The sequence below is a fragment of the Mustela nivalis genome, assembly GCF_964662115.1.
Source record: "Mustela nivalis genome assembly, chromosome: 8".
Lineage (NCBI taxonomy): Eukaryota > Metazoa > Chordata > Mammalia > Carnivora > Mustelidae > Mustela > Mustela nivalis.
The window spans coordinates 91,810,093-91,825,712 of NC_139027.1; the positions used below are offsets into that span (position 1 = coordinate 91,810,093).

Here is a 15,620-nt window from a genome sequence, read left to right on the forward strand (position 1 = left end):
AAAGCGAAATACTGTATCTGCAGACAACAGCTCTGTACCATCTTCACCCTGGCCTTATCCTCTACCGTCTCCAGAACAGGGAAAGGGCTGAGATGGAAAGTGATGGAAGAAAACACATCTTATTTTGCTTTAGTATTTAATTTTTTTTGGTGAGGCTGAGTTGCAGGAGGTGAATGACAAGCATACAAACTTAAAATACAAACGTGGCCACAGTTCATTTAATGACACGGAAACGTAAAGTACTTCCCTAATTTAGCATATTAGATTCAGTTCAATGAAAAGGGCATAAATTAAATAACTAAAATATTTTCATTTAGTGACAAAGAATAATGTGATCTTTTTCACCCCCACAGAGAGAGCTATGAACTATAATAGGATACATACAAAGAACTGACAGATCATTTACTTTTAGTTGTCTTAACGAAGCTGAGAAGATTACTGAAATTAATCCTTCAATTTCACTTCTATCACTGGGATACTGTCTCGTTTTAAAACTGGAAGCCTTTCATCCTGAAGTCATGGTGGGTAGCTTTATACTTACCAGACAGAAAGAACACTCACACTGGCAGGTGACTGGAAGAAAGCCCTCAAACGCTGAGACTGGCTTCATGACTACTGTCAGCTTGAACTAGATGAAACCGACGCTCTCTAAGTTGGAAGCTGCTGATTGCTGGCGGCCTCACATGGTGCAGCCCATACTCCGGCCGCTCAGAGGCAGGATACACTGACTCCCTGTATTTAACTGTATCCTTAAAGGTCAAGAACACTGGGTAACCAAGTTCTGGACTTAAGGTACTACCCCACTAACACGCTCTTCAAAGCCCTTTATCTTTGAATATTCCCTCCCTCCCACCTTCCTAGCCTGGCAAACTCCCCCATGGTCTTCTTTTTTTTTTTTTTTTTTAAGATTTTATTTATTTATTTGACAGAGAGAAATCACAAGTAGTCGGAGAGGCAGGCAGAGAGAGAGAGAGAAGCAGGCTCCCTGCTGAGCAGAGAGCCCGATGCAGGACTTGATCCCAGGACCCTGAGATCATGACCTGAGCCGAAGGCAGCGGCTTAACCCACTGAGCCACCCAGGCGCCCCCCCCATGGTCTTCAAGACTTAGGCCACATCAATTCTGCGAAGACGCTTCCCTTCACAGACTTTCCCTGCGCACAGAGCTGTCTTCCAGCTCCTCCAGTGGGCATGGGCACCTTGGTGGGGTCATGCTTTTCGGCAACTTCATTAACGTATAACTTATGGAAATGGAAATTGACCTGAAAATGTTCTGATCTGTACCTTCTTCCTAGGCAAGTCCCTCACCCCTACTAAATTAAGATGATCCCTGAGTTATGGCATCACTGTAAGAGACCAGAGCACATGCCTGATTCCTGCCATGCTGATGGGCACCAAGCGGGACCAACCTTTTCTTACAACCAGAAGAGCAGGAACTAAGAGCATCTTCAAGGAAGAGCCCTGAGCTCTCTCGCACCCAGTCAAGAAACGAAGCCAGATTAGATGCTCTGTGTTTGTGGAATGAGGTGCATGGGCGCACAAACCTCATCCATGTACGGTTTCACCAGTACTTGACCGACTAACGCCTCTGCATCCCGTGTCTTATCAATTGTAGCGTAAGTCTGGAGGCAGTGCCGTATGATGTCCACATTGGAAGTCTGAAGCTCTTCTAGCAGCAGGCCTCCCAGGGACTGCTGCAGCATGGCCGTAATGTGGGCTATATGCTGCAAGAACAGAGAGACCAGGAAAGAAGGTCCAGGCACCACAGTTTCTAAAAGCTCAAATATATGTGTATAATTTATATACATATGTGTTATATATATAAAGCGAGCCTCTAATTCTACCAGAATATATGTAAGATTAAAATCCCAACATTTCCTAGAGAATAACAATGAATCTCTTCTCCCCATGATTGCTTTCTTTCTTTTTTTTTTTAAGGTTTTTATTTATTTATTTGTCAAGAGAGAGCACAAGCACACAAGGAGACACAGGCAGAAAGAGAAGCAGGCTTCCTGCCAAGCAAGGAGCCCAAGGTGGGACTCGATCCCAGGACCCTGGGATCATGACCTAAGCCAGAGGCAGTGGCTTAACTGACTGAGCCACTGAGGCGTCCCCTCCCTATGATTTCTTTGAAAGTAAGTCGGCTTCATCAAAGTGAAGTTTAGACAATTACGGAATGACAAAAAGTTATTTGCCTCTTAAGCTACGGAGTAAATCTGACAAACGTGCATTTAAACCCAGTCAAGGGCTTTGGATAAATGAACTCTGACTACATCATATGATGTGTCAAGTTACATGAAATTCAGAATTAATTTTACTTGCATAGTTTGGAGACTATGCTTGTGTCTTTACACAAAATCTATCTAGTGTGACATAATGGAAGCAGGGTCCCAAGCAGGAGACACTGAAAAAAAAAAAAAATTCAAAGCTAGCTTCAAAATCCTGTAGAGTAGCAATTATCAGGGGCAATGCTAGGTCAAACCAAAATCATCCAGGAAATTCGCAAACAGCAAATTGAAAATCGAAACCAACACTTGCTGGTCTTACTTTGTCCAGAAGAGGCATGCCTTTGCTCTGAACAGCATGAAAGTGTAACTGGTTAAATTCTGTGGCAATTCTCTCCAAAATCTGTCTAGTCCAGAGAGGGCTAGTAGAGACAATTAGAGAAATGTAATTCCCAAAGTTAAAACCTGCCACCCCCACCGCCCCCCATGCCTTACAGCGCTCAGGCACCTGCACCTGAACGCCATCAATTTTCATGACAAACTGTCTGTGCAGCAGGCCCCAGTGCAAGGGGTGAGGAGCGGGGAGGTCGTAGAAGCCACCGACGCAGCCTGGCCTGGGCCACAGGGCCCAGGCAAGGGGATGGAGCTATTTTAGGTCAGTGTGGGTACAACTGCATGATTCCTCCACGTTCCTCGGGCTCTCCCATTCGTGCCCTTCTTCTCCCATTCTCTAACCACCTCCTCTCTCTTGCCCTGTCCTACCGTTCATACCCGAAGCCCCCTCATCTTCTCTGCCTGCCTCATTCTCCCTCCCAAGTACCTCCCCAGTACCAACTACTGCTGTCTCCTCAATCAGCTAAAACTGACCGCCTAGCAGCAACCTGAAAAATTGCTCAGAGCAGTGGACTCCAAGTTTAAATTTACCCAACGGCAGAAAGAGCAAGCTCGGTGCTCCGGGAGCTGGTGAGAAATCACTCACAGTGCATCTGCCATCAAGTGGACTGGATACACTTCCCTCTTGCCCCCCACATTAGAAAGCATTAACCCCATTCAAAAGGAAGTCGAACAGTGAAAGAAAAAAAAAACACAACAAAGGCCCCAAAGCCCCTGCTGGGCTCTATGAGGCATCCCACATCTGAGGATGGGCAGTCAGGTAGTGAGGAAACACACTGTAAGAAAACCCAAAATCTCTGGAGACCTGCCATGGTGTGCCCCGTCCCAGAGCATCAGAACTGGTGTGGAGGGAAGGCAAGCGCTTGGCACGAACAGTGCCGAAGCCTAATCCCAACCTCTACTGACTGATCCCATGCGCATTTCCTATTTATCCTTTTCTCGGCATTTCTGGGCCTGGCAGAGCATGATGGATTTACTGTGCGCTGACCCTGCTCTGGCTTTCCTGACTCTAGAGCTCAGAGCTGCTCTTCTGGAGAAAAAAGTCCTCCAAGGTAATTCTGAGCAAGAAAGCGCACAATGTCTGTTTATCAAGGACAGTGTTGCAAAGGGACAGGATTGTAGACACAGAGCTCACTGAGGTGTTTCTATCCGAGGAGCACAGCAGCAACAGCAAAGACGGGAAGAACACTGGAGGGCCAGCTCTCCAGGGGCCGAACGTGGACATGGCTGGAGGGGCTGGAGGGGCTGCAGGCGCTGCCAAGGGCCACAGTGAAGCAGAGCCGCCGGAGACACACGGGCTGCAGAAGGGCCGCGTGCAGACTGTCTGCTAAGTGTGGACGAATGGGGCAGAAGCACGAGTGCAACGGGCTAGAGACACAAGCACAGTGGAGGCTGACCACTTAGTTGAATGCCTTGATGTGAAAGGGGACAGAGACCTAGGACCAGAGAATCGCTTCCTTTGGGATGTGTCCGTTCTTAATCTCCATCATGAGACATGTGGAGCATATGGTCTCTCAAGTTCCTTCCAAATCTAAAACCTTAATTCCTAAAATTTAGAAACCTAACTCCGCCTGCAAGGGGAGGGACCGTTAGCGTCACACAACAGAGCACTCAGGGCACCAGGCGACCTTGACGCAGGCAGCCCAGCTGGTATGTGTAGGACCCGCCCCGGCTACTCCCACTGCACCACTGTGCGTCTCACAGTGCTGACAGGACCTAACTACTCATTTTCTGAGTCACTCATCTACCCTGGCTGATTGAAAATTCACACCAGGAAGGGAACAAGACAATCACAGTATAACAAAGAGAGCCATCATCTTTTTCCTATTTCATAAGTTTTTTCTTTCCTGTTTGTAAATTTCAACTGGATATGTCCTATACTGTTTCATAATAATATAATGCTGGTGCAAAATACATCAATGGTAATACTCTGGGCATGTCTAGGAAAAAAAATGAGATGGAGAAAAACCAAGATGAATGGTAGGTATGCCTTAAAGATCAACAGGACTTTGCTAGTCCTCAGGGAAGGTGATTCCAAATATACTTTTACACTGCAAGCATAATGACGTGTTGGAACTGTGGTCTATAACCAAAGGGTTTATAGGAACGTGTTATAGATTTCACCATTTCATGCTCTCCACTCTCCTGGAGCTACATTCTAGCCACAAACCTGGATTTTCTTCTTGTTCAGAAATGAATTCTAACTAAGCCGTCCCCGCCTAATTAGATTGGATGTGAAGTATTAATTTATGTGCTACTTAGTTAAAAAAAAAAATGCTTACCTGCTTGCTTCTAGTGCAGAGGTTTCTTTCGAACTTTGTGAATTTAAGATTTTTTCAATCTTTTCAACTGATCAAATAACTTGTATAAGCCTCAACACACACATCTATAAAAATAAAAATTAAGCAAACAAAAAACGTCACCATCTTTACTCTTAATCATCTTTATTTCCCATGCTAAATGCAGGAAAATATAAGACCAAAAGTTAACTTCAAATATATAGGGCATGCTATATTTTGAATATTTCTATGAAACACAGAATTCTCAAGAATGCAAATCTTAGTTCTAGAATAAGCATACTTCCATAATCTATTGCAAGTTTATAAAGGAAAAAAAAAAAAAACCCTAGACTTTGCTTTCTCGTATTCTATACTCTTATTTCTTTTTTTCCCCATCCTGAATCTTTCTATGAGCATTTCTTTCCTATTTTTTTAAAAAAGATTTGTTTATTTGAGAGAGAGAGAGACTGCATGTGCGCGTGCAGGGGAGGGGCAGAGGGAGAGAGAGAATCTCGAGCAGACATCCTGCTGAGCACAGAGCTCAATGCGGGGCTCAATCTCATGATCCTGAGATCATGACCTGAGCCAAAATCAAGAGTCGGACGTTTAACCAACTGAGCCACCAGGCGCCCCTCCATTTGTTTTCTTATGGCCCTTTATTCATGTTTTAACTTTGGCTTCCGATTGTACTGGCCCTCTCAGTTTACATGTGCATATACCTATATGCCCAAGCACCAAATCATTAAAGACCTTTTACACTACAAATATTATCAAAGAGGTTGAGGGACATTATGAAAACTCTCATCCTTAAAGAACAAAAAAATACAAAGTCATCCATTCAATAAATAATAATAATAATGAACACCCCTGGGAGCTCAATATTCATTCCGACGGGGGGTGGGGGGGGCACGAGAAAATAAAGCAAGAAATACACCCTGCTCTCACAAAGCTTACTGTTTTGTCTGGAAGCGCACGACAAGCATTCTTTGGACAAAAGCTGTGAGGAGATCCAGAGGCGAATTAAACAGAAGGTCCCTCAAACAGGCTAATCCCCACTGAGATTTTAACAAATATGCTAATAATACACATAGAAAACATTGTACAGAGCAGCAGGCGAGAGTCAGAAGCCCAGACTCCCAATGCCCGCTGTGCCCCTACATCGTTATGATCATGAATGATATCGGGGACACTTGGAACTGGAGATAGCACTAAGGGGCACACTCCCGGGGTGAGCCCTCAGATGTACAGAGCCGTTGCCTGTCTCACACACCTGAAACTAAGCCAACACCGCATGCTAACTACTGGGAATTGAAAAAATTAAAGTGAACACCAGAACATAAAGAACACAGGATCAGAAAATAACAGCAAACCTACGGCAGAATCCTGAGTTTGCTTTGGAAAGCCCACTTCTCCCCTAGTCTCTAATATAGGCCTATTTTCTTTACAGGGCCGCTGACAATTTATACAGTCGTTAACTGTCAAGCGCTGCACCGACAACAGTTATCACTGTTTCTTGTTCTGGAAAAAGTGGGTGATCTTGAGATCGTGTGGGTACCTCTGAAATTCTGTCTTCTTATTTCAGGTAGATAACGTGACATAATGCATAAAATGCACATGCGTGAGAGCTTTGAAAAAAAGCTAAATTTAAAAAAAAAAAGAAAAAAAGCTGAATAGTGCTGACAAGTTCGCGGAGACAAGAGGAGAGGGCTTCAACTGGCATGCAGCATAAGAAATCTACTGGAGGGTACCTTTTTCTTCCTTATGTCCTCTTGTTTACACATTCGTTCATCTACTGCCCGAATTCCTTCACTGACTGATGACCTGAAACTCTTTAAAAGAATAATAAAGAAAATGTATTACAGACATTGTTTTGTCACATTATCAATTTCCTACATCTCATTCAATTCCACAGAAATTAATACCTGTGCACCAGTACTATGCAGATATTGACAAGAAAAAAAAAAAAAAAACATGATATACCAGACACAGTTACTGTTGAGGGGACTCATGACCTGGGGGCATAATGACACGAAGGCAGGGTCGCATGGCCAGAAGAAGAATGACATATACAGTGAAAGTTATGGGGATGAGGGGGCTTAGAATGGAGAACAGATAATATGAAGCAAAGTACAGGAGAGTCTGGAAATGCGACGGGGCTCGAATCGGACTCTGAAAGCCATGTGTACACAGCTGCCGAGGTGGGGAGGGGATGGGGAGCAGATGTAAGTGCACACACACTCAGGGGCAGGGTCAGACAGGCACACAGCCATGTGCACTGCAGGCTTCCTTCTGGAGAGAAGCAGAAATAGGAATGGAGGGCCAACTTCACTGAGATGAAGTCTTTAGATTCTGCATATTTTGGAGAACGAAAGAATGTCAAAGCACTGATGCAGGATGATGAAATGTGGGTATGGAAATACCAGGAATCAAGAATGAAGAACAGAAGACCAGAAAAAGGCAGAGCACAGAGGTAGAGAAACATGTCCAGAAGCTAATGAATAAAGAGATAATTAGGAATTAGGGCCAAAACAAAGGTTAACAGAAACAACTAGAATGAAGTAGGCATATCACAAAAATTCCACAGGAAGGTGAATTAATTCACTCCATCAACATTATGAAACACCTCCTGGACGTCAGTATTGTGGCAGCCTACAGGGATGCAATGAAGACAGATATAGTCGTATCCCTCAGTGGTCTGAGAATCTCACAGAACAGCTTCAGAGTTGGGACCAGAAAGGCAGGTCAGGCCTGTGGCTGAGCAGGACCAAAGTGGCCATAAAAACAGGCCATGGAAAAGGGAGGGGATACGGTGATGGCAGGGGGTGAGGCGGGACGGGAGCCTGTGTGAGTAGAGCAAATCTGCCTCCAGGAAGGGGGTTCGAGAGAAGAGTGGGAGGCCAAAGGAAGGCTAGGCTTGGGAAACAACACCACTATGAGGCCCCGGGAGGAAGAGGCACACCAAAGAGGCAGTGGGAGAGCCCCACAGCGGCTGGTGTGGAATCCAACAGCGGACCATGAAAATCCCTTCCATTCCAAGGAAAAGTATCTTTAACAAGATTTTGTAAAATTCAAATGAGACATAAACCATGGAAAGTATTGGCTACCTCAAGGCACAACTCAAGATTTTTACCTGTTTCACGAACTCTTTCCTGCCTGCCCCTCCCCTAGGCTTCTCAGCACTGATATTTCCATTACTCCGCATTTTTCTTGGTTCTAACCATGTACTGTGTCTTCACTTAAATTATGTTCTCCTTATATTCTCTCTAGGATGCAGGCACTGTCTTAGGGGAGGGACGCAAGAGGCCACTCAAGCTAGAGGAGACACACAAGGAAGGATGGTGTCGTTTATGACAAGTTTACGACAGGGCATCAGAATGGACAGAGGCCGTAAGTCAGGGCACCAGACACAGACGGGGGGGGGGCGGGAGGGGAGACAGGGCAGCACAGTTTTCTCTAAGAAGTGATGCCACAACTGCCCCTCCACTGTTCACCCAGGTAGAGTTCCTATTCCCAATGGCTTAGAGGTGGGGAGTCCCATTCCCACAACAGAGATTTTTCTGAGAGAACATGCAAATGTAACATTTATTAAGTATTACATCTTATTTATATTATCCTTCAGTTCCATTAGGGATTACACAGTTTTTGTAGATCAGCCCAGGAACCTAACCACACGTAGATTACGTGGGGTGGGGGGGGATATTTACAAGATTACAAACTGTTAAAATACAAGTCATTCGTAAGTTAGAAACCACTTACATATGACCAAAGTGGCATTAATAAGTTGAATTTGGAAATATGCTTCCTCTCCCCTGACATTTTAAGGTTGTCTACTCTGAGAATATGTCTTCTTCAAATCGAACATGTTTTTTTAGGTTTTTAGCATATGCAAAAACAAAATCATTTACAACTCTTCTGAAGGTGAATATTATAATCATGAACCGTTAAAATACAACCACTAGTACCACCAAACTAACAGATGAAAAGAATTCTTAGAGAAAAGCCGACGAGGACAACAGGCGTCACAGCAGACTGTTTTCATTAATTGGGGACTTACCAGAACTTCTCGTAACTGTCCCAAAGGCACAGAAAGTTGATTGAGGGCTTTGTCCATGCCAACCTAAAGGCAAAACCAGGTTGGCACAAACACATCACGATAAGGAGTAATAGTGACGTATCTATTTAACGATCAAAGCAGTACCAGATTTAACTTGTTTTTTTTGGCACAACCGTATTTTGCTACATAACTAGCTAAACAACAGAAGTGTTATTTGGCCATTAATGTTGTTCATAGAATATGAAAAAAATCTGTTGAAATACATGAAACTATAAAAATAAGGGAAGTCAGGAGAAACGAAAGTTTCCTTAAGAACAATTTGCCTTTAGATGACATTTTAAATGAATGTGAAAAATTTTCACAGAAGGTGAACAGTTCTCTGTCTGTAATTGATGATACTCAGCCAGCTGATGTGAAAGTCTGACGAGCTACGTCTCTCTTAAACATTATTATAAGCCTTGAGAAAAATAGAAATTAAACAGAAGTAAAATTTTCTAGGTTTTTAATCCTATTGGGATATTTATCTTAGTGGTATATTTCCCGAAAGCAAATGTGCATCATTAATTTTAATGCTTCTTGAAATTCCCACGGAGCTGCAACTTTCTGTGCTTCTCTGGACAAACAGATTTAAAACAAAATGAAGCATCAACAAGGAGACTTTTCTGCCAAGGAACAAAATTCAACATTTCTAAACGGCTTTTACAAACAATTGATAAGCTCACTGCAAATCATTCTTATATTTTTATAAAACCAAACTTTTTAAATATCAATATTGGCCAATGTTCCCTCAACCTAGCTCTGGCTAACAGATATACCTGGGAGTAAATTAAACATTGTAAGAGTGGTGGACATTTGCTCCTACAAATTAGTCTAAATCAAGGAAGACTTCAGGGTAATCACTTAGCAACTAATAAAACAACCCCTTGGGTATTATTATCCTTTACTTTTCACTGTTGACTAATGAATTTGAAACATAATCAAACTAGAGCAACCTTAAATGAATAAAAACTAAAACAAAAAAATGTATTCCAAAAAGTTTAGTTCTTTTATTAATGAAATTGGTAATTTCTTCAAGTTTCTGGTGGGGTTGGTGGGGTAATCAACTGAAAGGTTTCTAAAAACTCTGCCCTTTTAATAAATATGAAGGAGAGAGAAAGTGTGTGTGTGTGTGTGTGTGTGTGTGTAGGACTTGTGAATTTCAGGTTTACCAAGTTTGTGGAAAGGTTGACAAAATCTGCATAATCCTTGTTGATGAGCTCGACCATGGCTATTTTAAGAAGTTTATAGTAGAGTTCCAGATCTCCTCTTAGTTCCTCCAGCTGGACACGCTTCCTACAGTCAGACACAAAGTGATCGACGTTGAAATCTTCCTGAAAATCAAACCAGAAAGAAAAAATGATTGCACTGATACCACATTTTACATAGAAAAATAAGATCAGAGAAAGAATAAGAGGCCGTATTACTGCAGGGGAACACACACAGGACATCAGGGGGTCTGCTCACTTCCTAAGATTATGGGAAAGGGGGCCCCTCACCAAGACCATTCTCTCCTGTTGTCTAACTCTAAAGGCATTTTATTTCTTTTAATTATACATTTCAGAGGCTCTTCTCAAAATAGAAACAGCTTTTTCTTCTTAATTTTAACACAGCGATTCACATCCTTCCAGACTTTGTTTTGGTCTCTTTACTTTTTTTTTTTTTTAAGATTTTATTTATTTGAGAGACAGAGACAGAGAGAACAAGTGGGAGGAGGGGCAGAGGGAGAAGCCAGCTCTCTGCTGAGCTGGGAGCCTGATGCCAGGGTTCATTCCAAGACCCTGAAATCAAGATCTCAACCGAAGGCAGACGCTTAACTGACTGAGCCACCCAGGTGCCATAGTCTTTCTCTTTAAAATATAAATTACTTTTGGGGTGCCTGGCTGGTTCAGTGGTTATGGGTTCAAGCCCACATTGGGCTTTCTGCTCAGCAGGGAGCCTGCTTCCCTGTCTCTCTCTCTGCCTGCCTCTCTGCCTACTTGTGATCTCTGTCTAATAAATAAATAATTTTTAAAAAAATAAAATATCAATTACTTTTTAAAGAAACTGACATATAATGGACACATGTTAGTTTCAGGCGTACAACATAAAAATTCCATGTTTTTATCTGTTGTGAAATGATCACCCTAAGACTAGTTAACATCCATCACCAAACATACACATTTTTTTCTTGTGCTAAGAACTATTAAGCTTTAGCAACTTTAAATATATAATAATATATGGCACCTGGGTAGCTCAGTGAGTTAAGGCCTCTGCCTTCGGCTCAGGTCATGATTCCAGAGACCTTGGATCGAGCCCCACATCAGGTTCTCTCCTCAGCAGGGAGCCTGTTTCCTCCTCTCTCTCTGCCTGCCTCTCTTCCTACTTGTGATCTCTGTCAAATAAATAAATAAAATCTTAAAAAAATATATATATATATAGATACATATATATATATATATATTATACTATGCAGCCATCAAAAGAAATGAAATCTTGCCATGTGCAATGACGTGGATGGAACTAGAAGGTATGCTGAGTGAAATAATCAGAGAAAGACAATTATCATACAATCTCCCTGATATGAGGAATTTGAGAGGCAAAGTGGGGGGTGTGGGGGTAGGGAAGGAAAAATGAAACAAGATTGGATTCGGAGGGGGGCACCTGGGTGGCTCAGTGGGTTAAAGCCTCTGCCTTCGGCTCAGGTCATGATCACAGGGTCCTGGAATCGAGGCCACATCGGGCTCTCTGCTCAACGGGGATCCTGCTTCCTCCTCTCTCTCTGCCTGCCTCTCTGCCTACTTGTGATTTCTGTCTGTCCAATAAATAAATTAAATCTTAAAAAAAAATATTGGATTGGGAGGGAGACAAACCATAAGAGACTCTTAATCTCACAAAACAAACTGAGGGTTGCTGGAGGGAGGGGTGTATGGAGAGGGTCGTGGGGTTGTGGACATTGGGGAAGGTATGTACTACGGTGAGTGCTGGGAAGTGTGTAAGCCTGACAATTCACAGACCTGTAACCCTGGGGCTAATAATACATATTTCTAATAAAAAATAATAAAATTAATATACAATAATACACAGTATTATTTACTACAGTCACTATGATGTACATTACATCCCCAAGGCTTATCTTATTAACTGGAAGTTTATACCACTGAACCCCTTCATCTATTTCCTCCACAACCTCGCCTCTGGCAACCACCAATCTGTTCTCTATGACTTCATTTTGTTTTGTTTCTTATATTCCACATGTGAGGGAGATCATACAGTATTTCTCTTTCTCTGTCTGACTTATTTCACTCAGCACAATATCCTCAAGGTCCATCCATGTTGTTGCAAATGGCAAGACTTCCTTCTTTTTATGGTTAATATTCCATCGTATATACACACATTGTCTTTATCCATTCACCCCATTGGTGGACACTTTAGTTATTTCCAAGTCTTGGTTGTTGTAAATACTGTGATACTCACTACCGTGAGTGTGAGTCTTGCTGGCTGCTTGAGCCAGGTGATCTAGAGTTATACCTGGGTAGCAACTGCAAACCTCGGGGCATCATACGAGCATTCAAGCTCCTTTCCAGGAGATACCAGAAAGCAGAAGCGAGGTAGAGGGACAGCGCAAAGATGGTACCCATCAGCTCCATCTTTGGAGAATACCTTACTAGGCTCCCAGATCCACGTTAAATTAGATGCCTGCCCCTCAGGGCTTTAAGATAAGCAAATGAGCCTCTTTCACAGAAATCTGATCCCATTTCAGTCTGCTGCTTCTGTGCTGAGTTCCAGGGTGGGTCAGTCTACTCGCGGGACTGCTTTAAGAACTGTTTCTCAGTTTGCTATAGCCTTGTGGGTCTCATGGGTGCAAGCTCTGGTGGCTTTCAAAGCTGGATGTTTTGGGGTCTTGTCTCTTAGATGTACGTCTTGGAAGTTGGGGTGCCAGAAGTGGGGCTCAAACCCTTTGCTCCTCAGGGAGAAGCCTGGGGTTTTGAGTACCCTCCCAATCCCAGGTCGCTGTACCAGGGGTGGGGTTTATGGCAAGACGGATTCTTACTTCAACATAGGTTTTTTTCCTTACTCACCTAATGTGTAGGAGTCACTCAGCTAGTTGTAGGGTTTTTTCCACAGGAAATTTTTCCATATGGAGCTATAGATTCAGTGTGTATTTCATAGAAGAGATGAGATCAAGATCCTCCCATGCCACCATCTTGAATGGAAACCCCAGACCTTATCTATGTATGTGTGTACACACACACACACACACACACACACACACACACACACACACACACACAAATATTCATGCTCTTCTAAACTATTTCCCATCTAGGGGCACCTGGGTGGCTCAGTGGGTTAAGCCTCTGCCTTCGGCTCAGGTCATATCTCAGGGTCCTGAGATCAAGCCTCACATCAGGCTCTCTGCTCAGCCGGAGACTACTTTCCCCCCTCTCTCTGCCTGTCTCTCTGCCTCCTTGTGACCTCTCTCTCTCTCTGTCAAATAAATAAATAAAATCTTAAAAAAAGAATAAAAAAATAAAAAATAAAAACCCATTCTATTAAAAAAATTTCCCATCTAAAAATATAACTTGAATGTCTTTACATAAAACACATACATTTCTATTAATATTTTATGTGCATGCTGAGTGTCCCATTGAACAGATGTTCCAAATCTTTCATAACCTATTTCCAAGTATTGGTCTCACAGGATTAGCTATCCAGTGTTTCCCCTCTACAATACTGTGATATCCCGGTAGGCTTATATGCTTAGAGGCAATAAATTACTATCTAATTCCCCTGTGACTCTGCTACTCCATGACCTGTTTAGTCAGCAAGAATCAAATGTGATGGGGCACCTGGGTGGCTCAGTGGATTAAGCCGCTGCCTTTGGCTCAGGTCATGATCTCAGGGTCCTGGGATCGGGTCCCGCATCGAGCTCTCTGCTCGGCAGGGAGCTTGCTTCCCTCTCTCTCTCTCTCTCTGGCTGCCTGTCTACTTGTGATTTCTCTCTGTCAAATAAATAAATCTTAAAAAAAAAAAAAGAATCAAATGTGATGATTCCCAAACTAGTTAAGGACACCTACACTTACTTTTCATTAAACACTATGTAAACCAACAAAATATGACTGCAAAAAAAATCACTGTTCTTTTGAAAACTAACACAGCTACTTTGGAAAGATTTGATACAAAGAAATCAATAAGAAAATTTTTGCTAAGTTAGGTATGGGTGAGATGACCAAGTACCAGGCAGGGAGGGAGTGATCACAGGATTCTCACTCAATTCAGTTAAAGAAACTGAAACTGAATGCAAAAAAAGACAACATAGAAAACTTTTTTTAAAGATTCTTTTTATTTATTTGAGACACAGACAGACAGTATGAGCAGGGAAAGGGGCAATGGGAGGAGATTCCCTGCTGAACAGGGGGCCCAATGTGGGACTCCATCCCAGGACCCCGAGGTCATGACCTGAACCGAAGGTAGATGCCTAACCTATTGAGCGACCCAAGTGCTGTGATAACTCAGAAATCTAATCTGCAGGCCAGTTTCCAGAGAAAAGACCTGGCACTGTTTCAATGGAGAATAAATGTACATATATTTTTTCCAAATAAAATGCTAAAAACTGTATGTACCATTCCCTAAGAGTACTTGTTTAAACTGACTTTTTTAGTTAATCAACCAAAGACTGACCCTGCTAGTGTCGGAGAGAAGGACTTCATACCAAACCGTAATTTCACAGTCATCTACAGAAAGCCACCTGCTCCTTACACTGGTGACCAAATTAGCCTGGACCTTTCTCTCCTGAGACAATTTCAGACCTTACATCATAGTTATGTAGTACATCACGGGAGGGGGTCTTGGTTCATAATCCTGGCCATCCTACGCATCAACTGTATACCTTTAGGTCGATCACTTTCCCTGCCTCAGTTACACATTGTTGAAGTTCTTGAACTTCATGATGGCATTCTAAATTGTATAACTGGGGTGCCTATGTGGTTAAGCATCTGCCTTTGGCTCAGGTCATGATCCCAGTCTCTTGGGTTTGAGTTCCACATCAGGCGCTCTGCTGAGCAAGGAGCCTGCTTCTCCCTCTGTCCTTTCCTCCTGCTCCTGCACTCTCTCACTCTCAAATAAAATCTTAAATAAATAAATAAATAAATAAATCATATAACTTAGCCTCAGTGAACAAATGCTATTAGGTAATATTAGTACTCAACTTACCATTTATGCATTTGTTCTCAGATAAACAAAAGTTGCATAACACATGACTAAATAACTCGGAACATCTGTGAATACTGGGTTAGGCAGCGTTTGCTGTGAAAAGCAAACCCAAACTCACAGTGCCATAATAGAGACCCATTTCACTTAACCAAGAATGGTTTTACTACTTTAGGAATGGTTTTACTTTATAGTGTAGATTCCCCAAGTATTCAAAAAGAAAGTATTTACAACCCATACATTTATGGTCAACTGATTTTTCACAAGGATGCCAAGACCATTTAATGGGGAGGGGGAAACAGTCTTTTCGAGTGCCTACTACTGGGACAAGTGAATATCTACATGCAAAAGAATGAACTTGGAACAGCAACGTCACACATACACAAAAATATAACTCAAAATGGATCAAAGATTTAAATGTAAGAGTCAAAACTGTAACACTC

At 42.6% G+C, this 15,620-nt stretch overlaps 1 protein-coding gene across 1 annotated transcript in view; it reads right to left on the reverse strand.

Annotated features, from left to right (window-relative positions):
• Positions 1 to 1,416: 1,416 nt before the first annotated feature.
• The window catches only part of LOC309871351 (conserved oligomeric Golgi complex subunit 2-like), a 28,496-nt gene continuing 14,292 nt past the window's right edge, over positions 1,417 to 15,620 (reverse strand). The window contains exons 2-4 of the mRNA XM_082744319.1: positions 10,158 to 10,319; positions 8,950 to 9,012; positions 1,417 to 1,722 (exon numbers count right to left, since the gene is read on the reverse strand). Coding sequence (XP_082600445.1) covers positions 1,498 to 1,722; positions 8,950 to 9,012; positions 10,158 to 10,319 — 450 coding nt within the window. The 3' untranslated portion in view covers positions 1,417 to 1,497. The remainder of the gene's footprint in view (positions 1,723 to 8,949; positions 9,013 to 10,157; positions 10,320 to 15,620) is intronic.